Source organism: Apostichopus japonicus, chromosome 9 (genome assembly GCF_037975245.1).
Source record: "Apostichopus japonicus isolate 1M-3 chromosome 9, ASM3797524v1, whole genome shotgun sequence".
NCBI lineage: Eukaryota > Metazoa > Echinodermata > Holothuroidea > Aspidochirotida > Stichopodidae > Apostichopus > Apostichopus japonicus.
Genome location: NC_092569.1, coordinates 14160440 through 14183490, shown reverse-complemented (window position 1 = coordinate 14183490; position 23051 = coordinate 14160440). Strand labels below are relative to the sequence as shown.

The 23051-nt window shown below is 37.9% G+C and overlaps 4 protein-coding genes and 1 long non-coding RNA gene across 5 annotated transcripts in view; 1 reads left to right on the top strand and 4 right to left on the bottom strand.

Moving 5' to 3' along the window:
* LOC139974480 (receptor-interacting serine/threonine-protein kinase 1-like) overlaps positions 1 to 23051 on the bottom strand; it is a 240480-nt gene that overhangs the window by 136462 nt on the left and 80967 nt on the right. The window lies entirely within an intron of this gene.
* Positions 1 to 23051, bottom strand: part of LOC139974477 (uncharacterized) — a 128676-nt gene that overhangs the window by 33451 nt on the left and 72174 nt on the right. The gene's annotated exons all lie outside the window — the stretch shown is intronic.
* The window catches only part of LOC139974479 (uncharacterized), a 28134-nt gene continuing 6773 nt past the window's right edge, over positions 1691 to 23051 (top strand). The window contains exon 1 of the mRNA XM_071981661.1: positions 1691 to 1791. Coding sequence (XP_071837762.1) covers positions 1713 to 1791 — 79 coding nt within the window. The 5' untranslated portion in view covers positions 1691 to 1712. The remainder of the gene's footprint in view (positions 1792 to 23051) is intronic.
* LOC139974090 (uncharacterized) lies at positions 6203 to 9936 on the bottom strand. The gene is made up of 4 exons (XR_011795389.1): positions 9879 to 9936; positions 9195 to 9248; positions 7922 to 8017; positions 6203 to 7475 (listed from the first exon to the last, which is right to left on the bottom strand). It is a non-coding gene; the product is annotated as an uncharacterized lncRNA (long non-coding RNA).
* LOC139974088 (uncharacterized) lies at positions 10414 to 22428 on the bottom strand. The gene is made up of 4 exons (XM_071981009.1): positions 22191 to 22428; positions 20674 to 20827; positions 11207 to 14673; positions 10414 to 10927 (listed from the first exon to the last, which is right to left on the bottom strand). Exons 1-4 carry the CDS (start codon positions 22300 to 22302, stop codon positions 10851 to 10853), a joined length of 3810 nt encoding a protein of 1269 aa, XP_071837110.1. The 5' UTR covers positions 22303 to 22428; the 3' UTR covers positions 10414 to 10850.

The window sequence follows — 23051 nt, the reverse complement described above, 5'->3', positions numbered from 1 at the left end:
ATATATATATATATAAAGGTGATTTCTTGCAATTGCAACCATGCTGATAATTGTATGATGAGGATAATTGATTGCAGTCCGTCTGTGTTTGAGAGAACAAATATCTAGAGTAGTACTTTAGGCCTGGCCTAGTACAGTGTACCTCATAGGAACATTAAAGTTGAAGCACAGCCTAGTCAGAACATACATGTGACATCTTCATCAGCTTCACATTTTGGTATATAATTTCATACTGATTCTTGGGAAGATAAGCAACCAAATGAGAGAATACCTTAGAACAGATATTATGAACACTCCAATGGTATGCATTACACCCCACACTACCCAAGACCATCTGCAGAACTTTGTCGGGAGCTTCCGAATTATTTTTGAGTTTTGACCACCTTTTTGACCGGTTTAAACCAGGTTTAAACCGCTTTGTGGTCAAAACAGGTTTTGACCGGTCAAAACCCAACCCTGACTTAAACCAACAATATCAGTCACGATAGCAAATAGTACATCACAGCAAATATACAAAATGATAAAACCTTTCTTTGCAAATGGCTTCTGTGGACGAAAGTCCTATATGATACCTCTGACATTACTTTGTTGCAATCAGAGTTTTGACACCATATACGTTTTATATATTATCAATTTTTCCTGGTCTATATTATTATCTCTATCAGCTCATGAAATTAAAAAAAAAAATTTGATAACTATGTTTTATTTGCTTTTCTCAGGTCTATGCGAATTTCAGGATTTTATGGAAAAGAACCATTGTGGAGGACCGTGCCACCAAGCTAAAGGTAAAGGTTACAGTAGAGCTTTAGGTAACGGCAAAATTTTAGGTAGAACTTAACCATCAACAAAGTATAAGACATAATAATAGCGTACACAATCACCAGCTTTAATACTGATTAAATAGCTAATAAAATAATGTCAGTTAATTTCGATTCTTCTATCAGATTGTGTAGGATTCATTCAGAGAGATTATTATTGAAAAAAATCAACACATGTGATTGTTTATCATTCGAGCAATATACTTAATGAAAAAGCTAGCAACAACACAAGGTTAATTATTAAATTAAAACCATGTACTCAAAAGATGAAAACAACATTGCCTCGGTTAACCAATGAAATGACAACCATAAACCGAAATTAATTTTCAAAACTATTGATAGTCTCAACAGATAACGTAATAGATTCTTGGGGCTCTGTTCTCGCTATGTCTTGACTAGTGCTTTCATGTGTATGAGATAAAATTATAGCCGATACATTTTGAATGTTTGTCTGAGCAACTAACAAACGACAGCTTAAGTTCTTTAGTCTGTTTACACTTTTCAAAGTTAACAAAGTTTATATAAATTTATCTTAGTTCAGATAGTTTAAAGATTTAACATGCATTGACATCGATTGAACAACAACTGACACTGAACATTTCGTTTACAGATGAGAGAAATAAAAAGTTGTTTACTGGATATGAAAATAAAACTGATAAAATTGATTAAAACAATCATATCAGTTGATCTCGATTCTTCCATCAGATTGTGTATGTTTCATTGAGACAAATCAAATAATGTTTTTTCCATCTAAATGAATTAGAGAATAAATATACAGTGCTTTAGTGCATACTGTGACCGCTCATCTTCGATGTTTCGTTTATAGATACAATAAGTACATTGGGAACGGATATGAGTGACCAATCAGCAACTACAGTGTACTCAACAGATGGGATGAGAATATCACCGTCAGCTGATGAAATGACAACACCATCCAAGAATTTGTTGACTTTAACAGGGATGCCTACAACAGGTAACGTGATAACAAATACTGCACTATTGATCAGTATTTGACTCCGTCAGAAAACAGATTGATATTCATAAACCAGAATGATATTGTTTTCAAAGTGGACGTCAATAAGTATTAAGTCTAACGCTGTTCAATGCGGAGCTGTGCCTGCATTTCGTGTCAGCATAACTGTTATTTTAGTATAATATTCTGGCGTAATGTTCAGACTTAAATAAATCGTTAATGTTATAGAGTTTCTTGAGAACCTCACCACGTACATACAATTTTTGTTTTACGAAAGTAGCAACAACAAAGTAGAAGCGCTTGTATGCACTACTGTTGAGTCAGACATAAACGGTTTCCTTGTTCCGTACGTCATTAAATCCAACAGAAAGGTCACATTGAACTAGAAATACAGCCGCATTTGAACTCAATCGTGTGGTCAGTCTAATAATGTTTCTATATATTTATATATATATATATATATATATATATATATATATATATATATATATATATACATACATATATATATATATATACATATATATATATATATATGCCGCATATATATGCCCTTTTAGGCCACATTATTTATATATATATATATATATATATATATATATATATATATATATATATATATATATATATATATATATATATATATATATATATATAACACTTAATCGCACCTTAGACGGACATCGTCTAAAAGTGTACATTGTACAATTTAGTATATTAGTAATAGGGTTCACAAAAAAACACGCAGTTGCAAGATTCATCCGTCATTCAGTCCTCTGGGGATCATAACACTATAGTTTAAGTCAGATCTGATGTTCCAATATAAGCTGTAAGATATACATTTTTTTGGGCCAAAATCGTGTCCACTTTGTGTGTTTTATATAAAAACAATACCTTAGTGGGACAACACATAAACTGCACATTAGCAGGACAGCATATATGTCCTTCTAATGTTAACCACCACAAAACGACAACAAGGAAGACCTAAAAGTTTGATAGATATACTTTACATTAATTCTAAATAATACTGCCTGAACGTTGGAAAACTTTCTGAATGACTCGTTGATGAGGTCAACATTTAGGCACAAACAACTTGAAAAATGTAGATTTTGTTGTCTATATAATTGCTATGTGAGATTGATATCCAGGAAATACCCAGGAATAAAATATCATGAAAGTCACAAGGATTTAAACGTCATGTGTATGTTTTACTTTGATATGTAGCTAAACTCGTCTTTCACCTAAACTTGGGTTGATATTATATGCAAGCCCATAGCCAGTGGGGTCATGACAAAGCCCCCCCCCACACCCACACGAACCTGGTTAGAATAAAAAAAAAAGAATAGTACATTTCATTATGCAATGGCTCCCCTGCAAAATATTTTAGCCTACTGTGAAAAATATTATTTACCTATATATGTGGCTGCAATGCTGCTTATATTGTAATCCTATTCACTTCTATGATTTTCATGTTCTGTTTTATGCAAGAGAGAAATTTCCATTTTTTCAATTTGTAAAACATATTTTAGCCTACTGTAAAAAATAGTATTAGCCTATGTGGCTGCGTTGCCGCTAATACTGTAATGCTTTTCATGTTCTGTTTTATGCAAGAGAGCTGAAAGTTATTTACAGAAGTCTTAATAAATTTTAACAGTTCATTTTGATGTTACAAGTGTTTTATTTTCTTGCACTGAGATCATAGCTTCCTTGCCAAAGAGCCAATGTTTGTTCCCATGTTGGGTCATATATACCAAATCTTAAAAGTATTGCAACCTTACTTAACACGCAAGCATATGCAAATATGGAAGCTATATCAAATTGTTCAAAGGGATATGTTTTTGACAATATTTTGAAACATTCACAGTATACATAAAATTATATTATTTACACAAGTGTGTGTGTAAAAGTAACCCCAAAAGGTGTGCTAATATTACACAACTGTTTTGCAAATAAAAAGTAACCAAAAAGGAGTGCTAATATTACACAACTGTTTTGCAAAAAAACTACACAACTGTGGGGTAAAACCAGTGCCCTGCTTGACTTGGGTAAAATTTACACAAAGTGGGGTACAAAAGGGAACATGGTCATTGTTGTGCAAATTTTACACAACGCTAATTTGGTAAAATAAATTACACATTGCATGGTAACATTTTACCCCCACAGTAAGGTAAAACTTTGCCAAATCATTAATGTGTAAAGTTTACACATCCATTGACCATGTTCCCTTTTTACACCATAGAGGTGTTACATTTTACCCCATGTTGAGCAATTATTTTTAACTGTGTCTAAGGATTACGCCTACACTTTCTTCAGCGGCCTTCTCCTCCAGTTGTGGGAACTTGGTTTCCGCTACTTCGCATCTTAGATGGAGAACACACAGTGGTAGTAGGTTCCAGTTTTAAAGTCTTTAGTATAACATTTCTATTTCTACTATTATATGCCATTTTGGACTTTTCAAGAATTTTGAAAATTGTCTCAAAATTCTGGTTGAAGTGAAGCCTCAAAACTTAATCTGGCATTCTGATGACAAAATTTTAAGCTCAGTAGGATATAAAAAAAAACTCTTCAGAATTGGCTGATGGTTTGAGCTTCACGATGTTGACCTATACAGATGCAAAGAATAATGACATTTACTGCAGCATAGACAGTATACAATGCACAAATAGACAATAAACAATGTACAAATAGACAACAAACAATGTATAAATTGTTGTTCCAGTTCACATGTATTTTCATGTAATGCAGCTCCTTTAGAGTATTTATCATATTTACAGAGTAGACTTCACATGTTAACATCACATCTCCCTTGTTCTTTTTATCCATTGTGAACAATGCAGAGGCTTTATAAAAGTAAACTACAATGAATCATACATGACAACATTATATTTGGGCCAATACAGCAGATCTACAAGTTGCAGGAAGAGACTTGTGGTGCAAAATGCCTTCATCATTGTCGCATAACATGTTGCTATTCTTTGAAAAAATTCATTATAGACCACAACAAGTATAGGCCTACCAACAACAATAAAGGAGTAGGAGACATTAGATATGCCAATTATGCAAGCAAATACATGAACAAGCTCAGATACAATGTCCCTGTAATATCTAACAAAAGTGAATCCTTGCTCAGGTTGGCAATCCATCGGCAAAAGCCCTACTTTGAAGTACTGAGATGAAATGTTTTGCAACAACAAAACACAAAAGTTTAAACTTTGATAACTACAAAACATCCACATGCTTTCACTGCAGGAGGAGATACATTTTGCATGTTTTCAAAAAATGGCAAATTGGTAGTTATTATTGATTAATGATAATACTGACCAACAATCATGATCATCTAAATAAATCTGTGGGAGGGGAAGCATTCTGTCTATTTGATCACCAAAATGCTTTTTTTGTGGCCAAAATGACCCATAAACAACCATCACCTTAAATCCCTGAACAACCCATACGAACCATTGGTCACCGATAATACTGAACAACTTTTATGATCATCCAATTCAATCTGTAGAAGAAGCGTTTTGTTCAGTTGACCTCAAAATGACCTTTTTGGTCAAAATGACCCCTAGATGACCTTTGACCTCAAATCCCTGAACATCCTGTACGTACTATTTGTCAATGATAATACTGACCAACTATCATGATCATATTTATTCTGTGGGAGAAGAAGCGATTAGTCCATTTGACCTTCGACTCAAATCCCTGATGACCCCATACGTACCATTAGTCATAATGACAACATATACACATTATTTGAAGCAAAGCTTTCTGTGCACGCTTCACATTTAACAAGTTGTGTGTGCATTTAGCAAAACAACCTAGCAGAAGCCAGTTGTATTGGTGCAATAAGACCCTGCACAACAATAAAAGCGCTTCAAATTTTAAAATGCATTAAACTTACAGAACAAATGAACGGAAGATGCAATGAACTTTATCAAGTTAGAAATAGAAGGAAATGCTTTTAGCATTCTGTAATATCATCCACCTCCGGGGCAGCTTCCTAGTTAGAAATTTAAAGAGAACAGAACAAATGAACGGAAGATGCAATGAACTTTATCAAGTTAGAAATAGAAGGAAATGCTTTTAGCATTCTGTAATATCATCCACCTCTGGGGCAGCTTCCTAGTTAGAAATTTAAAGAGAACAGAACAAATGAATGGAAAATGCAATGAACTTTATCAAGTTAGAAATAGAAGGAAATGCTTTTAGCATTCTGTAATGTCATCCACCTCTGGGGCAGCTTCCTAGTTAGAAATTTAAAGAGAACAGAACAAATGAACGGAAGATGCAATGAACTTTATCAAGTTAGAAATAGAAGGAAATGCTTTTAGCATTCTGTAATGTCATCCACCTCTGGGGCAGCTTCCTAGTTAGAAATTTAAAGAGAACAGAACAAATGAATGGAAAAAATTTAAAAAGCTTTTGGCCAGTGTTTTATAAAAAGAACCTCAAATTCACTGACCGTTTTTAAACTATGAAGCAGCAGTTTGCAGCTATCTTTCTACAGTATGAACTTCATGGTGAGCACATAGAACTATTAAAACATGTTCTTAAACAGATTTAAGTGCATTATTAAGGTTGGTTATTTATGGCTAAACAAACATGACTCTAAACATGACTATGACAAATGAACAGAACAAATAAACATGACTATGACAAGGTTTAAACACAGTTAACTCCACAGAATCAGGACTGTTGATCTCTGAAATACCAAATGAACATGTCTTTTTTGGGGCAGAATCCCATTCTCCTTACCCCACAGCTTTGATTGATGCCATACCAACTAATTTGGGGCTAGTCAGTCTTCATCAGTCTCAATGCATGGTGGCTGAGTGTAATTTAATGCAGTGGCAGTTTAGTGAAAAGGCATCAGTGAAGCCATGCATAATTTTAATTATATAAACAACCATACACAGATTGGTTTGAGGTTATTCAGTTGCTGTGGCTTGCATGTTCATGTTTTTGTTTAGTGCCACAGTGCGACCCAGGTTCCTAGCCTTCATTAATACTTATGTTTTGGGCCTTCTTCATACTTTTGAACACACCAGATACAGTTCGAGTATGCAAACATTGAGAAAGTACCATTTGGGGTCAACTGACCCCTGATGACATTTTATTTGAATCCCTGAACACCACTGATCAATGCTAATACTGACCACCTATCAATAAAAGTCAACATGATCTGTATGAGAAGCATTTTGTAAATGTTTACCAAACAGCCAAAATTGACCCCTAAATGACCTTTTGTACCTATTTTAGTAGGCTTTAGAACATGTTACTAAGTTATAAAAATTTCACCAATAGCCACTGAAGTCAATGGGCATTGGGTGATCAGCCAGATAAAAAGTAGTGCAGCAGGCTGATGGGTTTGGGTTACCATGAAGTTAACAGATATTTTAGTTATTCATCTGTAAAGATCTGCAACTCCCTCTTTCTGTTCTTTGCTATTTTCTTCGCTTTCGCTGCCTCATTACAGGTAATACAGCAAACTGATGGGTTTGGGGCATCCTTGGGTGACCATGAAGTTCACGATTATTCATCTGTGAAGATCTGCAGCTCTGTCTCTCTGTTCTTTGCAATTTTCTTCACTTTTGCTGCCTCATTAAATACTTTGGTCCTAACAGTTTTCCAGTCATGGTTAACTTTGCTGGACCTCTCCAGATAGGATTCAATTTGCTGCCTGTCTGTGGGAGTATGATAAAATAAAAAAATTGAGGGGTAAATACTGTAGGAGGGTGATTTGTAACATTTTCTAACCCAGAACCCCAGCCCTCTTGTTGTCTTCCCCATATTGTCAAAGGAACTCATCATGCGCTTTTAGTACAAGGAACAGAAATATATTGACTTAAGTTTATCTTAAGTGACTAGATTCAAGGTCAGTAGTACACTTTTAATGTTGCCTAAATTCAGAGTCTATATCCTGCCAGTCTGTTAATTGCTCCAATGCCACTTGAGTTTCCTCAATAGTGGGCATGACACAATTTATAGGTGGTTCAGCCGCTAGGAAAGCAACACCAGTTTCCGAACGCCTTGTACACAGGCTGTGAGGCTTCTGTTGCTAGGTGCCTCTCCACCGACTCACAGAGGCTTTGGACTTTTGCTTCTTCAACTATTAGTCAATTATACATACCAGGCAGTTTATGGTGAGCTGTCCCATTAATATAGGCTGCAAAGTGGTTTTTCAAATCCTTTTCTTCTTTGGGCTTCCACTGGACATATTTTCTTTCTGAAAATTAGCAGAATGGTTAAGATTACAAATACAGTAAAGTTCTCGCAAATGCAATTCTCTAAGTTAACAGACATGTGTTTTTTCTTTTTTTTTTCTATGAAGGTAGGTAGGTAGAGTTTAACGACATATCAACACATGGGTGTTCAGTAGTGTTTTCCATGAACTATTTTATGTTGCCTGCAAACCTTCACCATGACAAGGAAGAAGGTAGCGCCTTTGTGGTGTGATATCAGTGTGAAGGCCGGGGTAATACCCAGACGGCAACATGGAAGTTGCCAACCCCTCTTTGAGCGTGGAGGTCAGGTACCGCTCAAGAATACAACGTGTGCTCAAACTCCACCCCTGGATTGCTAGCTGAAATTTCTATTCAATTAGGCTAAGGCACTCTCAAAATCATGCCAGAACATGTTTTAAACAAATCAAACTTAATTCATCTTAGTAACAATATTTGACAGGAAATTTGTTCTAAAATATGCATTGATCTGTTTGCAGCTAGCAGAACAAAAACCAATTTAGACTGTGGGGGGCTCTTACTCAATAAAGCGGCTGTAGATTTATTTGAGACAGATATAACTAACCCTGCTGCCCGCCTCCTCAGTGCTTCAAGATGTGACTGATACTGGTTAGATAATGTTTAATGACACATCAACACATACGTGTAGATATAATTGCCTCCTACCACAGGCGGGAAATACTGTGGGCTTTTTCTATCATCCCCTGCAGAAAGGGAGGCTTCAAGATGTGACAGTAAAAGGCTTTCTTCTAAGACTTTATTTTGTTGTGAGGGAGCTAGGATAATAGACACTGCTGCTCTCAGATTATCCACTAATGAAGGATATTTTGTAATCAGAAAAGATGCAGGTATCATAGAGGCACCCTCTAATAAATGTCTGATGATGTTCATTGGACCTTCATAAGGTCCAATGCTGGCCATCTCTGGAAAAGTTGTGGATGAAATTACTGTGCAAATTCTTCAACAGCACTGAGGTTCTCATGCAAAAAAAATTTAAAAAAAAATTAATCTGAACTCACGTTTCTACACACTAAAACTTACAGTATGCCTGATGTCTGAAAAGGGCAGGGATAGATTTATAGTAGGTGATGTAGTGAAGTTTATCAGTTGTGCTGAAGGTCATAATACTGAAACATACCATTCAAATCATTTCAGACTTACGTTTCTTTTGTGTGGTGGTTTCTTTCTGTGATCTCCCATCAGTGCACTTGGAACCTAAAATATAAAGGCATTGCCAAAAAGTGACAGGTTAGGTATTGTGTCTTCACATGTTAACTGTATCTCAGCTGTTGCTGCTGCTGCTGCAAAGACTTAGTTGCATGTGACTGATGCTGCGCTGTTACTACTTCTGTCCTTCTTTCTCGGTTGTGTAACTTGTATGCCTAAATGCTGTAATTTCCAGAGGCCAGTATCTCAATGTAATGATCAGTTCAACATATAAACAGGTGTAAAAACTAAACACTATAAGTACGGTCCTGGTGCAATCAGCCTCATCTGGCATTAACTTATCAAACACTATACAGTAGGTCAAATGATAAAGTATGAGTAGCATGCATAAGCCAGGTGCGAGGTGAAAACTATGGAACCTATTATTTGTCTTTGGTATGACGGACCCTGAGTTTAATCCAGGACTTCTTGGCTACTGCTTGGTTTCTCTAGCCACTTGATCACACAGGCCAACATGAACCCTAGGTTATCTTGCACACCCTATGACTGGTCAGGAACAATCCTTGCCGACAATTATTATTATTCAACAACAATGGCAGATAGATGAATTGATGGCTAGAACTGCACTTTGATATAAATTCACACAAAGTATGAGCTAATAAAGTGTACAATTCTTACGTTTACGTGATCGGGATTGACTGCCACATTCACTTCTTCCTTCAGACAAACCTGTGGAAAGAGCAAAAAAAAAAGGGACAGTTTGCCATCTGATTCCATACCTTTGGTTGGTTTGGTTTAGGCTTGGGTGCAAAGTCCCCGAGACGAGGAGGGTGTGACTCCCCCCTTTCCTCAGTAGTTGCATCCTTGTTCCTGGTGCTCGCCTGATTACAACCCCCCCCCCCTTAGTATTGACTTCCCTATGTCACTCCTACCTCCTGCCCTATCTTGTCGACATATGGTCAGTCTCCGAAGCGTGCCCCCCAAAGTTGTTTTACATGCCCCCAATTAGAAACTGGGTGGGAAGCAACAACCGGGGAGAGGTGATATATGTCCAACAGCAACACAGAATAGCCAGTGGCATAGCCAGGACTATTCAAAAGAGCTAGGGGTCAAACGTAAAGGATTAACTGAGCGAAGGACCATCTAGAGTCCAGGGACCGAGCTGGGGAATGGGTCAAATATATTGCTGTATACACACGTGACCAAAATAACAAAAGAAGTAGTGTTTTGTGTGATGAGTTGCATAATGCTCACAGTCAGGGGTGTGATAAGGAGGGAGAAGGAGGCCCACTTATACTAAGTGGGCCTATATAGACAGTCATGTCGTTGCATATGGGAAAGCTGTCAGATAAATTCATATTTTGACGACTTGGCCGGAGTAAGACGGTTCTCTTGTTAAGCCTTTTTTTTTTGCTCTGTTAGTGTTATTGTTGACAAACAACGTGGTCCAGGAATAATAATCTTCTTTCCACCTCAATTATTCTGTCCCACCGCCAAATTCGGCAAATTCCCTTGTTTCCTCTTATATCCAAATGAAGAATAAGTGCTCCTAGGCCTCCCCATTATTCACCTCTTCTGACAGGTGGGGAATACTACAGGCCAAAATTATCACCCTCTTTCAGCTTGAGAAGGTAATAAATGGTGGCCCTTCTACTTACCAGTAGATGGTCGACTTTGACTAGCTTCACAGGTGTTGTCTGTCGTTGTGTCAGGCAGATCTGCACCACCTGTAGAAAATAATATGAAAGGCCTTGCCTTTTTTATGATCCCTGGACAACTTTGTGCATGGTGCTGGCTGGCTGTCATAGGGGCACTGATTTTCAGTTTCAAAAAAAGGGTTTTTCTATATTAAAAAATCTTGAATTCCATTTTACCCTGCATTAAATATGGTAATTCCATTTTGTCATAGACTTTGTTCATATGAAAAAGTGACAGTTCCATTTACATAGAAACTTCATGCTTCAAAACTGCTAAAGATTAATTCTAATATGTAAATGTTCACTCACCATCAATCTGGTGTAGAGTTCTTCCAACTTTGATGATCTCCATCAGAGCCAGTGGTGCCTGATATATGTCTTGGTTTGTTTCCTTAGAGTGCCCCATATGACTGTAGAAGAACCTCCTTTCATTTTCTGGTATCTCTAATGCGGCATACATGGTGCTGACACGATGACGGTTTTTGGTTGCTGTCAGAAGATCTATTCTCTGAACATTCAGCTTCGTGCAGACTGCATTAACAGCATGCCAGCCTGACACATGACTGATAGAATTCTGCGTGCTTGCAAAAACGTACGGATTGCCATTGCTGATGCCAGCCGTTGCTCTGTTCTCTTTAAGTGCAATCTTTCTCATCGGTTCGATAGTATCGGATGGGAGCAGGATTGGCACTAGATGCTTATTTCCCTTGCCTGTTTGGTAGGCAACTTTCAGGTTGTTTGCTACTGCTTTGTCAAGCTTGTCAAGTTTTTCTACATCTTTTTGGTTTATCCATACATTGTTGTCAGCATCACTCCATTCTTTTAGGCGCAACCGGCAAGGTTCCCCTCCCCTTCTGGCGTTAAAAAGAGTAAGCCTACACACCAGAAGATCTCTCAATTCAATGTATGCATGGCTGTCGAAAACCAAGAAAGGTGCCTCAACAATTGATGCCATTCTTTCAATAGCATACTGCCGAACAGCTGCTACGTCTTCCTCAAGTGGCAAAGTCTCTGGCCTTCTCAGTTTTTCATTTCTGTTTTTCTGCATGGCATAGCTGGCATCCCCAAATATGAAGTTGTGATTCATCTCAAACACATGCATGAACTTGTCTACGGCATCTGCTCTTGCATCTTGGTCATTGATAAGATATGTTCCCTTTAGGATCTTGCCTGCCTTCTTTATCAAGTAATATAAGGCAGCTTTTAAGCCATGCTTCAAATCATCAGTACTATCCCTATCCCCCTTTGTGCTGTAGACTGCTATGGCACTCTCTAAGTGATTGAAGTTGGATCTAAGAATCATGTCTGCAGCATTTTTATCAATCTGCTGTATGGGACCTAGTTCTTCCCTCTGCTTGAGAAAGAGCAGGTAGAGACTCGACAAACGTCTCATAGAAGTCATAACACTTTTTCGCACTTCTGTCTTCTTGTCTGCTTTGAGTTTGTTCTGTTGCCAAAGTCTCTTACCCACTGTCGTAATTACTGAATCATTTCGGCACATCAGGCCAACCTCATCATCTCTCAGTTTTGCAAGAATGTCAAGAATGAAGCTTTCATCTTTGCTGTCTAGTTGTTCAAGCAGGCTTATGGGGACAAAGGCCTTTTCCTGGCCTGACTCTTTACAACAGATTTTGGTGTGCCTACCAATGAACCTTCGACTGAAAAATCCACTGCAGTTTGGACACATTACAATCTTTCCACTCCCAGTCCGGAAAGCTCTTTCTTTCTGGTAAACTGGGTTCACTTTCTTTGCTTCCTCCTTATTGGCTTTAAGGATGCCATCTTTCTTGAATCCATTGAACATAGCTAAGCGGTCTGGTTTCGGTGCATCTAATGCTTCAGTTACTTTTGCCTGATCTTTGTGTTTAACACGGATATGTCTTGACAGCTTTGTTTGATATTTATCACAGAACGGGCACCGTCTCTTAGGTGCACTGTACTTGCGACTTTCATGCATCAAACTAGAGGAAGGTCCTGTTACATTGGAAGGATGATCAGCTGTCCTACTACAGGTGGGCTCATCGGCTTCACTCGTGGATGGTGTATCAGCTTCTGCAGATTTACAGTCTTTAGCCTTACCGCAGTAAGGATGAAAATGAAAAACTGGAATAACTATACTCTCATCTGAATCACTTTCTGATTGATTGCCAGTGTATCGATAATCTGGATCTCGCACGTCACTATCAGAGTCCCAACATTCTGAACCAGAATCAGAGAGCTCTTTCTGGTGGTAGCACAGAAAGGGGGCCTCAGTAATTCCACCATCAGAAACACTCTCATCGTCTGTGCTTCCATAATCTGCTACAAGTGATGGACATGCTGCTCTTGTTGAGGACTTGCTTTGTTTGTCAGATGTGTCAACTATGGACGACCAATGACTTTTTCTCTCTTGCTCGGATGACCTGCTTTCAAGTCCAGCTGTTTCTCTCTCTGAAGGACCCCAACACCCACTTTCAACGTCGCTGAAGTTAGCTTCAATGTTTTGTTTTTGGTTTAAATCCAGAGTAGCAATGGCTGTTGGAGCTTCTCGTGTTGCAGACTTGCCTGTGCTTTGTTTGTCAGATGTGTCCACTATGGTCGAACCTTGACCTTCTTTCTCTTGCTCGGATGACCTGCTTTCAAGTCCAGCTGTTTCTCCTTCCAGAGGACCCCAACACCCACTTTCAACGTCGCTGAAGTTAGCTTCAATGTTTTGTCTTTGGTTTAAATCCAGAGTAGCAATGGCTGTTGGAGCTTCTCGTGTTGCAGACTTGCCTGTGCTTTGTTTGTCAGATGTGTCCACTATGGTCGAACCTTGACCTTCTTTCTCTTGCACGGATGACCTGCTTTCAAGTCCACCTGTTTCTCTCTCTGAAGGACCCCAACACCCACTTTCAACGTCCCTGAAGTTAGCTTCAATGTTTGGTTTTTGGTTTAAATCCAGAGTAGCAATGGCTGTTGGAGCTTCTCGTGTTGCAGACTTGCCTGTGCTTTGTTTGTCAGATGTGTCCGCTATGGTCAACCCATGACCTTCTTTCTCTTGCACGGATGACCTGCTTTCAAGTCCAGCTGTTTCTCCTTCCAGAGGACCCCAACACCCACTTTCAACGTCGCTGAAGTTAGCTTCAATGTTTTGTTTTTGGTTTAAATCCAGAGTAGCAATGGCTGTTGGAGCTTCTCGTGTTGCAGACTTGCCTGTGCTTTGTTTGTCAGATGTGTCCGCTATGGTCGAACTTTGACCTTTTTTCTCTTGCTCGGATGACCTGCTTTCAAGTCCAGCTGTTTCTCCTTCCAGAGGACCCAAACACCCACTTTCAACGTCGCTGAAGTTAGCTTCAATGTTTCGTTTTTGGTTTAAATCCAGAGTAGCAATGGCTGTTGGAGCTTCTCGTGTTGCAGACTTGCCTGTGCTTTGTTTGTCAGATGTGTCCACTATGGTCGAACCTTGACCTTCTTTCTCTTGCACGGATGACCTGCTTTCAAGTCCAGCTGTTTCTCCTTCCAGAGGACCCCATTGCCCACTTTCATTGTGCTTTGCCTTAGGAGCTTCAGGCGTTGACTTGCCCATGTGCTGTTTGTCAGATGTGGTTGACACATAGGCCATCTTCTTGCGCCAAGGTAGGTCCCGCAAACCATAGTCATATCGCAGCTCCTCATTTTCATTTAGAAGTTTATTTGAAAACAAGCAGAGTCTTATTGTTCCATCGACAAAAATTGGGCGCATTACACAATTGGCCTTCTTTGGCTCTGCGTCATTTACCATTCTCCCAAAATTCGTTGAGAATGTTGCATCAATGCTGCAAAGATATGAAGAAATACAGTAGAGCTATAACAATCCAGCTAGTACTACTGAACATTTAAATATGAGATATGATCTTGTGGCAAGCTAGTCCATAAAAATTGCATGATATTTCCTTGTTACATTTGTTCTAAGATTAGGTCGAGGTCATCAACATTAGGAATATGATGGACTTTTGCAATTTCTTGCTGCAAACACAATACCTGTAATGCACTTTGTCAATTAATGTCAATTGTACCCATGCCCCCCAACCCCCATACCTGGGGATATCAGGTCACTTGACAAAAATGTAGTGGGAATGTTCCTCGAGTTAGTATCAAGTTAGCCGGGGAATGTTCATGAAACTGTTGCCAGGCTATGTGGGGACTTTGCATTGATTTAAGCAGGGACGTGTGTTAAAATGTCACCCCGCAAAGCCTGAGAGTATTGTCAATGTACCCGGGATGTAACACGGTCGTTACATTCTTAAAAATAACATCCCCACTACATTTCCGGTCCTGTGTTATTGTGATTTTGTTTTTAGTATTTAGCTCTGACATTATCCACTTTCCAAGTAGGGAAAATTGACAGTATGCATGGTAATCACAAAGAGAGAACTGTGTCCCATACACACACACATGCCACACATACACACTGTACAAACAATATATATGAATGTATAAGGAAATAATATCATATCATGTCATCACCTAACAATAAACAAAGATACTGTGAATGACAGCCATTGTTGTGACAAGATCTAGTATAATAATAGTATAATTATACTGTCCTTTCTCAACAATCAACATTAGGTGGACAGCAAATCCTAGTACTGTTACTAATACTAGTGACAATATTACACTACACTGCAACATATACATGTGATATTAATGTGCTGATTTTAAAAATGCATCAATGGAATAGGTTCATTTGACAAACATCTATACATACATATTGTGCATACGTCCTTCCTCATACTGTAAACATCATAATGAATATCATGTTGCCCCTGTGCCTAGCTGGCTCCCCTTTCCAGGAAATAGTATATGGTATCACAACTAGATTTTTTTTCGCAGTTTGCATTTTATGAAGTCAACATACCTGCTCTAAACTTCCCAAAAGTTTTTAAGAGGGTGTGAAAATTCTGACATTACATCATTTTCACTACGGGTTGTTACCAAGTGACCACAAAATGCAATTGTTTACTTCCACCTTCAACACACACACACCAAACATACACACTGTACAAACAATATATACTGTACATAGAAATGTAATTTAAAGGAAATAATATCATATCATGTCTTCACCTAACAATAAACATATATACTGTGAATGACAGCCACTGTTTTGAAAGATCTAGTATAAATATAGTACTGTATAATTATACTGTCCTTTTTCAACAATCAACATTAGGTGGACAGCAAATCCTAGTACTGTTACTAGTACTAGTGACAACATTACACTACACTGCAACATATGTTATATTAATGTGCTGATTTTATAAATGCATCAATGGAATAGCTTCATTGGACAAACATCTATACAAACATATTGTGCATACGTCCTTTCTCATAAACATCATAATGAATGTCATGTTGCCCCTGTGCCTAGCTGGCTCCCCTTTCCAGGAAATAGTATATGGTATCACAGTTCTAGAGTTTTTTTGCAGTTTGCATTTTATGAAGTCAACATACCTGCTCTAAACTTCCCAAATGCCTGAAAGTTTTTAAGAGGGTGTGAAGATCCTTAAATTACATCACTATCACTTTGTGTTGTCACTAAGTGACCTAAAACATAAATTGTTTACTCCCACCTACAACACAAACACACACCACACATGTACAGTATGTACACATTGTACAAACAATACATAGACATTTATAAAGAAAATAATATCATATCATGTCTTCACCTAACAATAAACATACATGAATAACAGCCACTGTTGTGAAAAGATCTAGTATAATTATAATACTGTATAATTATATAAACTGTCCTTTTTCAACAATCAACATTAGGTGGACAGCTAAACCTAGTACTTGTAAGTAGTACTATAGTGGCAATATTACACTACACTGCAACATACAGTATGTGAGATTAATGTGCTGATTTTAAAAATGCATCAACAAAAGTGGTTCATTGGACAAACATCTATACAAACATATTGGGCATATGTCCTTCCTCATAAACATAATGATGATGGTGCCCCTGTGCCTAGGTGGCTCCCCTTTCCAGGAAATAGTATATGGGACATAACAACTAGATTTTTTTCGCAGTTTGCATTTTATAAGGTCAACATACCTGCTCTAAACTTCCCAAAAGCCTGAAAGTTTTTATGAGGGTGTGAAAATTCTGACATTACATCATTATCACTTCGGGTCTTCACTAAGAGACCAAAAACATAAATTGTTTACTCCAACCTACAACACACACATACCACGCATACACACTGTACAAACAATATATACATAGAAATGTAATTTAAAGGAAATAATATCATATCATGTCTTCAATAAACATAGATATATACTGTGAATGACAGCCACTGTTGTGAAAGATCTAGTATAATTATAGTAAGTGTATAATTATACTGTCCTTTTTCAACAATCAACATTAGGTGGACAGCAAAACCTACTGTAGTACTGTAAGTACAGTAGTACTAGTGGCAACGTTACACTACACTGCAACATATGTGATATTAATGTGCTGATTTTAAAAATGGATCAATGGAATAGCTTCATTGGACAAACATCTATACAAACATATTGTGCATACGTCCTTTCTCATAAACATCATAATGAATGTCATGTTGCCCCTGTGCCTAGCTGGCTCCCCTTTCCAGGAAATAGTATATGGTATCACAACTAGAGTTTTTTCCGCAGTTTGCATTTTATGATGTCAACATACCTGCTCTAAACCTCTCAAATGCCTGAAGGTTTTTAAGAGGGTGTGGAAACCCTGACATATTACATCATTATCACTTTGGGTTGTCACTAATGACACTAAGTGACCAAAAACATAAATTGTTTACTCCCACCTACAACACACACACCACACATACACACTGTACAAACAACATACATAGAAATGTAATTTAAAGGAAATAATATCATATCATGTCTTCACCTAACAATAAACATAGATACTGTGAATGACGGCCACTGTTGTGAAAGATCTAGTATAATTATAGTAAGTGTATAATAATACTGTCCTTTTTCAACAATCAACATTAGGTGGACAGCAAAACCTACTGTAGTACTGTAAGTACAGTAGTACTAGTGGCAACATTACACTACACTGCAACATATGTGATATTAATGTGCTGATTTTAAAAATGGATCAATGGAATAGGTTCATTGGACAAACATCTTACAAACATATTGGGCATATGTCCTTCCTCATAAACATCATAATGAATATCATGTTGCCCCTGTGCCTAGCTGGCTCCCCTTTCCAGGAAATAGTATATGGTAACACAACTAGATTTTTTTTTAGCAGTTTGCATTTTATGATGTCAACATACCTGTTCTAAACTTCCTAAATGCCTGAAAGTTTTTAAGAGGGTGTGAAAATCCTGACATTTCCATTATCACTTCGGGTCGTCACTATGTGACCAAAAACATAAATTGTTTACTCCCACCTACAACACAAACACACACACACTGTACAAACAATATAAATAGAATAATATCATATCTTGTCTTCACCTAACAATAAACATAGATACTGTGAATGACAGCCACTGTTGTGAAAGATCTAGTATAATTATAATAAGTGTATAATTATACTGTCCTTTTTCAAAAATCAACATTAGGTGGACAGCAAAACCTACTGTAGTACTGTAAGTATAGTAGTACTAGTGGCAACATTACACTACACTGCAACATATGTGATATTAATGTGCTGATTTTAAAATGGATCAATGGAATAGGTTCATTGGACAAACATCTATACAAACATATTGGGCATATGTCCTTCCTCATAAACATCATAATGAATATCATGTTGCCCCTGTGCCTACTGTAGCTGGCTCCCCTTTCTAGGAAATAGTATATGGTAACACAAGTAGATTTTTTTTAGCAGTTTGCATTTTATGATGTAAACATAGATCTGTTCTAAACTTCCTAAATGCCTGAAAGTTTTTAAGAGGGTGTGAAAATCCTGACATTTCCATTATCACTTCGGGTCGTCACTAAGTGACCAAAAACATAAATTGTTTACTCCCGCCTACAACACACACACACACACACTGTACAAACAATATAAATAGAATAATATCATATTATGTCTTCACCTAACAATAAACATAGATACTGTGAATGACAGCCACTGTTGTGATTTATAAGATCTAGTATAATGTACTGTATAATTATACTGTCCTTTTTCAACAATCAATATTAGGTGGACAGCAAAACCTAGTACTGTAAGTACAGTAGTACTAGTGGCTATATTACACTACTGTACACTGCAACACATATATGTGAGATTAATGAGCTGATTTTAAACATCCTTGGATGTAAAATAGTTTTAACAATGTGGCAGTAGGTTTAGGGTTTGGCTGATAATGGCAGAATCGGTTGGCTGCATAATCCGTTAAGGACAGTCTGTACAGTACTTGATTCCTTGACATTGGCATTGCAGAGAACTTCACATAAATCTCCACAGTCCAAACACATTGAGCCCCATCAATTGACATACTGTACGGCACATCTGTGGCATTTTGGAAACAACTTTTGCAATATCGGGCTGCGTACAGAGTCAAAACAAGGGGCCGAAATGACAGCCTGGGCAGAACTGCAGTGTATCCACATGTTGTACAACTGGGAATAGTGGTTGCACAGTTTGTAATACTGTTGTGATACCAGTGTTGACATGGCAATTGAAATATATGGGATAGCATGTGTTGCAAAGTGCGAGTTGCAAGTGATATATTTCATGGTTTGACTCAAAGTCGGCCCTATAGCTGTTGGCCCAGAAAGGCTCTAACTTGGGATAATACCGGTATCTAGTCCAATACTGATTTTTTTCAGAAAATTGCCCTCAAATAAACGTCCCCTTTCTTAAAATTGAAAATGCAATGCCCCTGGGCGTTTATTAGAGAGTATACAGTATTGTGCATACGTTCCCCCCCCCCCCCCCTTGAACATCATAATGAATACTATTTTGCACTTTTTCACAGTTTTCACTTTATGATGTCAACATACCAGCTCTTAACTTTATACATTAAGTTTTCAAGAGGGTGTGCAAACCTGACATTACATGATTATTTAAACACAGAGATCTCCAAAGGTGCAGTATATATATCAGTCACCAAAATTATAACTGCATATTAAGATATGAATCAAGTTTTTGTGTTTTAAATTTACAATCCAAGATAATGGCTGCCCAAGTGACCTGACTTTGACTTGTCACCATCTTTGACACACAAGACTTTAAAAGGTACACAAAGGTACATGTAATGTAAGACAGTACCAGTCCCCTTTTAGTCACCTCTTATGACAGGCAGAGATTACTGCAGGCCCTATCTATCCACAAATACAGTAGAGTTTATCAATGCACTATATGGGCAACCTACAGTACTCACCAATCCTAGAACTTATCCCAGTTTGAAATTCACTTTTAGCACTGCCTACCCATTATTATGCAAAAACTCTGTACCAAAAGCATATTGCACGGTTGTCAGATCCATTAGGGCCAAAACATGACTCACTGCCATTCCTACTGGCTCCAGTGGAGGCATTGAATTCACCAGAATGACCTAATAGAGTCACATCAAATGTACTGCAAGATAAAGCTTAATTTTACAAACGATGTTGCAAAATTGTAAAATATTGTGCCAACCCAAACTGTATTAATATTTATTTTGCAGAGCTAGTAACAGGTTGTTCTCTATTCAGTTGTCTACCAAATGATCAATCCATGTTACCATTATTATTCCTGGACAAGACATACTCAATGTATGTACATACACACACACTCATATACTGTATGTATATAATTACTTTGTTGAACTTACCATTTGTGCTTGCCATAAAAGAAAAGAAAACTGCCATAGCTATCAGGGTAGGAATCCTCCCGCCTTTCTCCTTCTTCTCGGGAGACATGTTCCCCTGAATATTCCAGCAGAAATGACCCACATGGAAAAGGTTTTGTAGTGAAGACTCCAGAACCTTGGAAAGAAAGGTTAAATGAATAAATAAACTACCTGTTCACTGTAAAACTGCTAGGACAAGTAGGGTATAAATAAGGTCAAATTACACTGTGAAATAAGACCACAATATGAAGGCCATGGCCACTGACCACTTCCCCATAATTCCAGCCCTTAAATACTACCCAAAACCAGAGTAAGACTGTGACAGTCAACCGGATAAACGACCAGTCAACCGGAAATGACCTCTAGACGACTTTTGACCTCAACTTCCTGAACACCCCGGATGCCCCTTCACTTGGTGACCATTGCGACTAAGTGTTATAATGATTTACCACTGGCAATCACTGTAGAAGGAGTAGCTATTTGAATCAGCCATATGTGGCTGGGGTGAGGTAAAAACTGAAGGGGTCACTATCATATGCGTATCTCGTAGATTCCGCCGCTCACAAACATCACAAGCGTTAATTCCAAAACTTATGTCGAGCACCAGCAGTTAAGAAGATGTGAATTAGGCAAGGTTTTTCAACGACAGAAATGAGCTATGGCGATTTGAAGTTCGCACGTACGCAACGATGTTCACATGGCACAATGTTGTACAGTGCAATGCGATGTGTAACAGGAAATGGTATTTTGGTTGATCAATGAGTGAAAATTGAAGTTAGCTTGCTGCATCGGGCCAGGCATTTTTGCCGCGTTGTGTCTTTGATATTCGTAAAATTTTGTGGAAACTTTACTGGAATTTTAAAAAAAAAACGGATTTCCGTAAAAATACGGAAGACTTACATCCCTGTGAAAACAGTGCCTCCAGCAGTCTGGAAAAAAGCAACTTACTTATTTAGCCCTTTACTAGCTCACTCATAGTAATAATTGACTTCAATATGGCCTACACAGGTAGAAACTGAACATGCCATACATGGGGGCTAGGCAGCACCTACACTAGCCTGACTCATTCCCCAACATCACGGACACCCCCTTCCCCAACATACAGAAGGTAGGCCCACTTCCACCCCTCCCAGGCCACCCTTCTGTTTTCCCATACAGATAGGAGCCACCCAACAATAACCTTATGAAATAAAACAGGAAGAATTAACATCAATAGATCTACCTACATTGCGATGCACCTTTATTAAACCTGACTCAATGATTGCTGAATAATCCTCATTATAAATGGTGAACACTGCAACCCCCTGCAGGCTGTGGGTGGTATATAGGCCCACTATACTATATTGCCTGCTTGTCATAAAAAGTGACTAAATCGGAGAACAAGATATATACTGTTTAATTACTTAAAAGACACTGTTCATGTGTCAATAAACATTACCTAATCAATTTAATTAAATTCAAATACTCTTCTTTTTATAAATATTGTTACAGCAACTCACCTATGTTATTATCAATAAATTTAACAGCAAATCCATCTCTGTCTTGGCCAGATCGGCAGTGTTGCACTGCATCTTGAAATGGTGAGGACTGGTGTCTCTTTGGTCTCTGCATTTTAAAAAGAAAGGGAGGAAGGAATTTACCTACTTGACTTGCACTACTTTGCACAACAAGTTTTTTTAAAGCATTTCACATAGAGGTATCTGAAATAGCTTCCTAAGTTCCTAGAAATGTAGCAGAGCTGTAGTCGAGTCCGCTTGATCCGAGAGGCCTAGTTCGAGCCGAGTGCAAGCAACAACCAAGTCCCAAGTAATAACCCACTTGAGACAAAAAAACACTAGTGATTCAGTGATTCTAGCCTAAAAAATACCTAGGCCTAGACCCCTTAAAATTTAAGATGGACTCAGCATTTTAAAAGTTTAAGGGGTACAAAAGGCTGGAATGGAACTCAGAAAATTTAGAGCCAAGCCCTTACCCTGTTTTTGATGCCAGGTAAGAAAAGGAGAGATAAATTTTAACCTACAGTTAGAGTCTGTTGCCTTATTACAATATTTGGCTACCTGTGGTCTACTTGAGCCAATCTGGTTTGTTGTAACTGCTGAATGAACATTTGGCATCAGTCAATCAATTTAAAAGATGTGGACGTACACCAGTGTAAATATCAGCAATTTAAATAATATACTATTCGCTTCGAAAAAACAGGACCCTTCAAGTATATTTATATTGGGTGCCCAATTAGCTTCAATGTAAGAAAGACTGGTTTACCTCACAATTAATAATACTTGTAGATGACCATTGAGGTTCGGTAAACAGATATAAATGTATGAACCATTTAGACAATTGATATTATATCCAATCGCTAA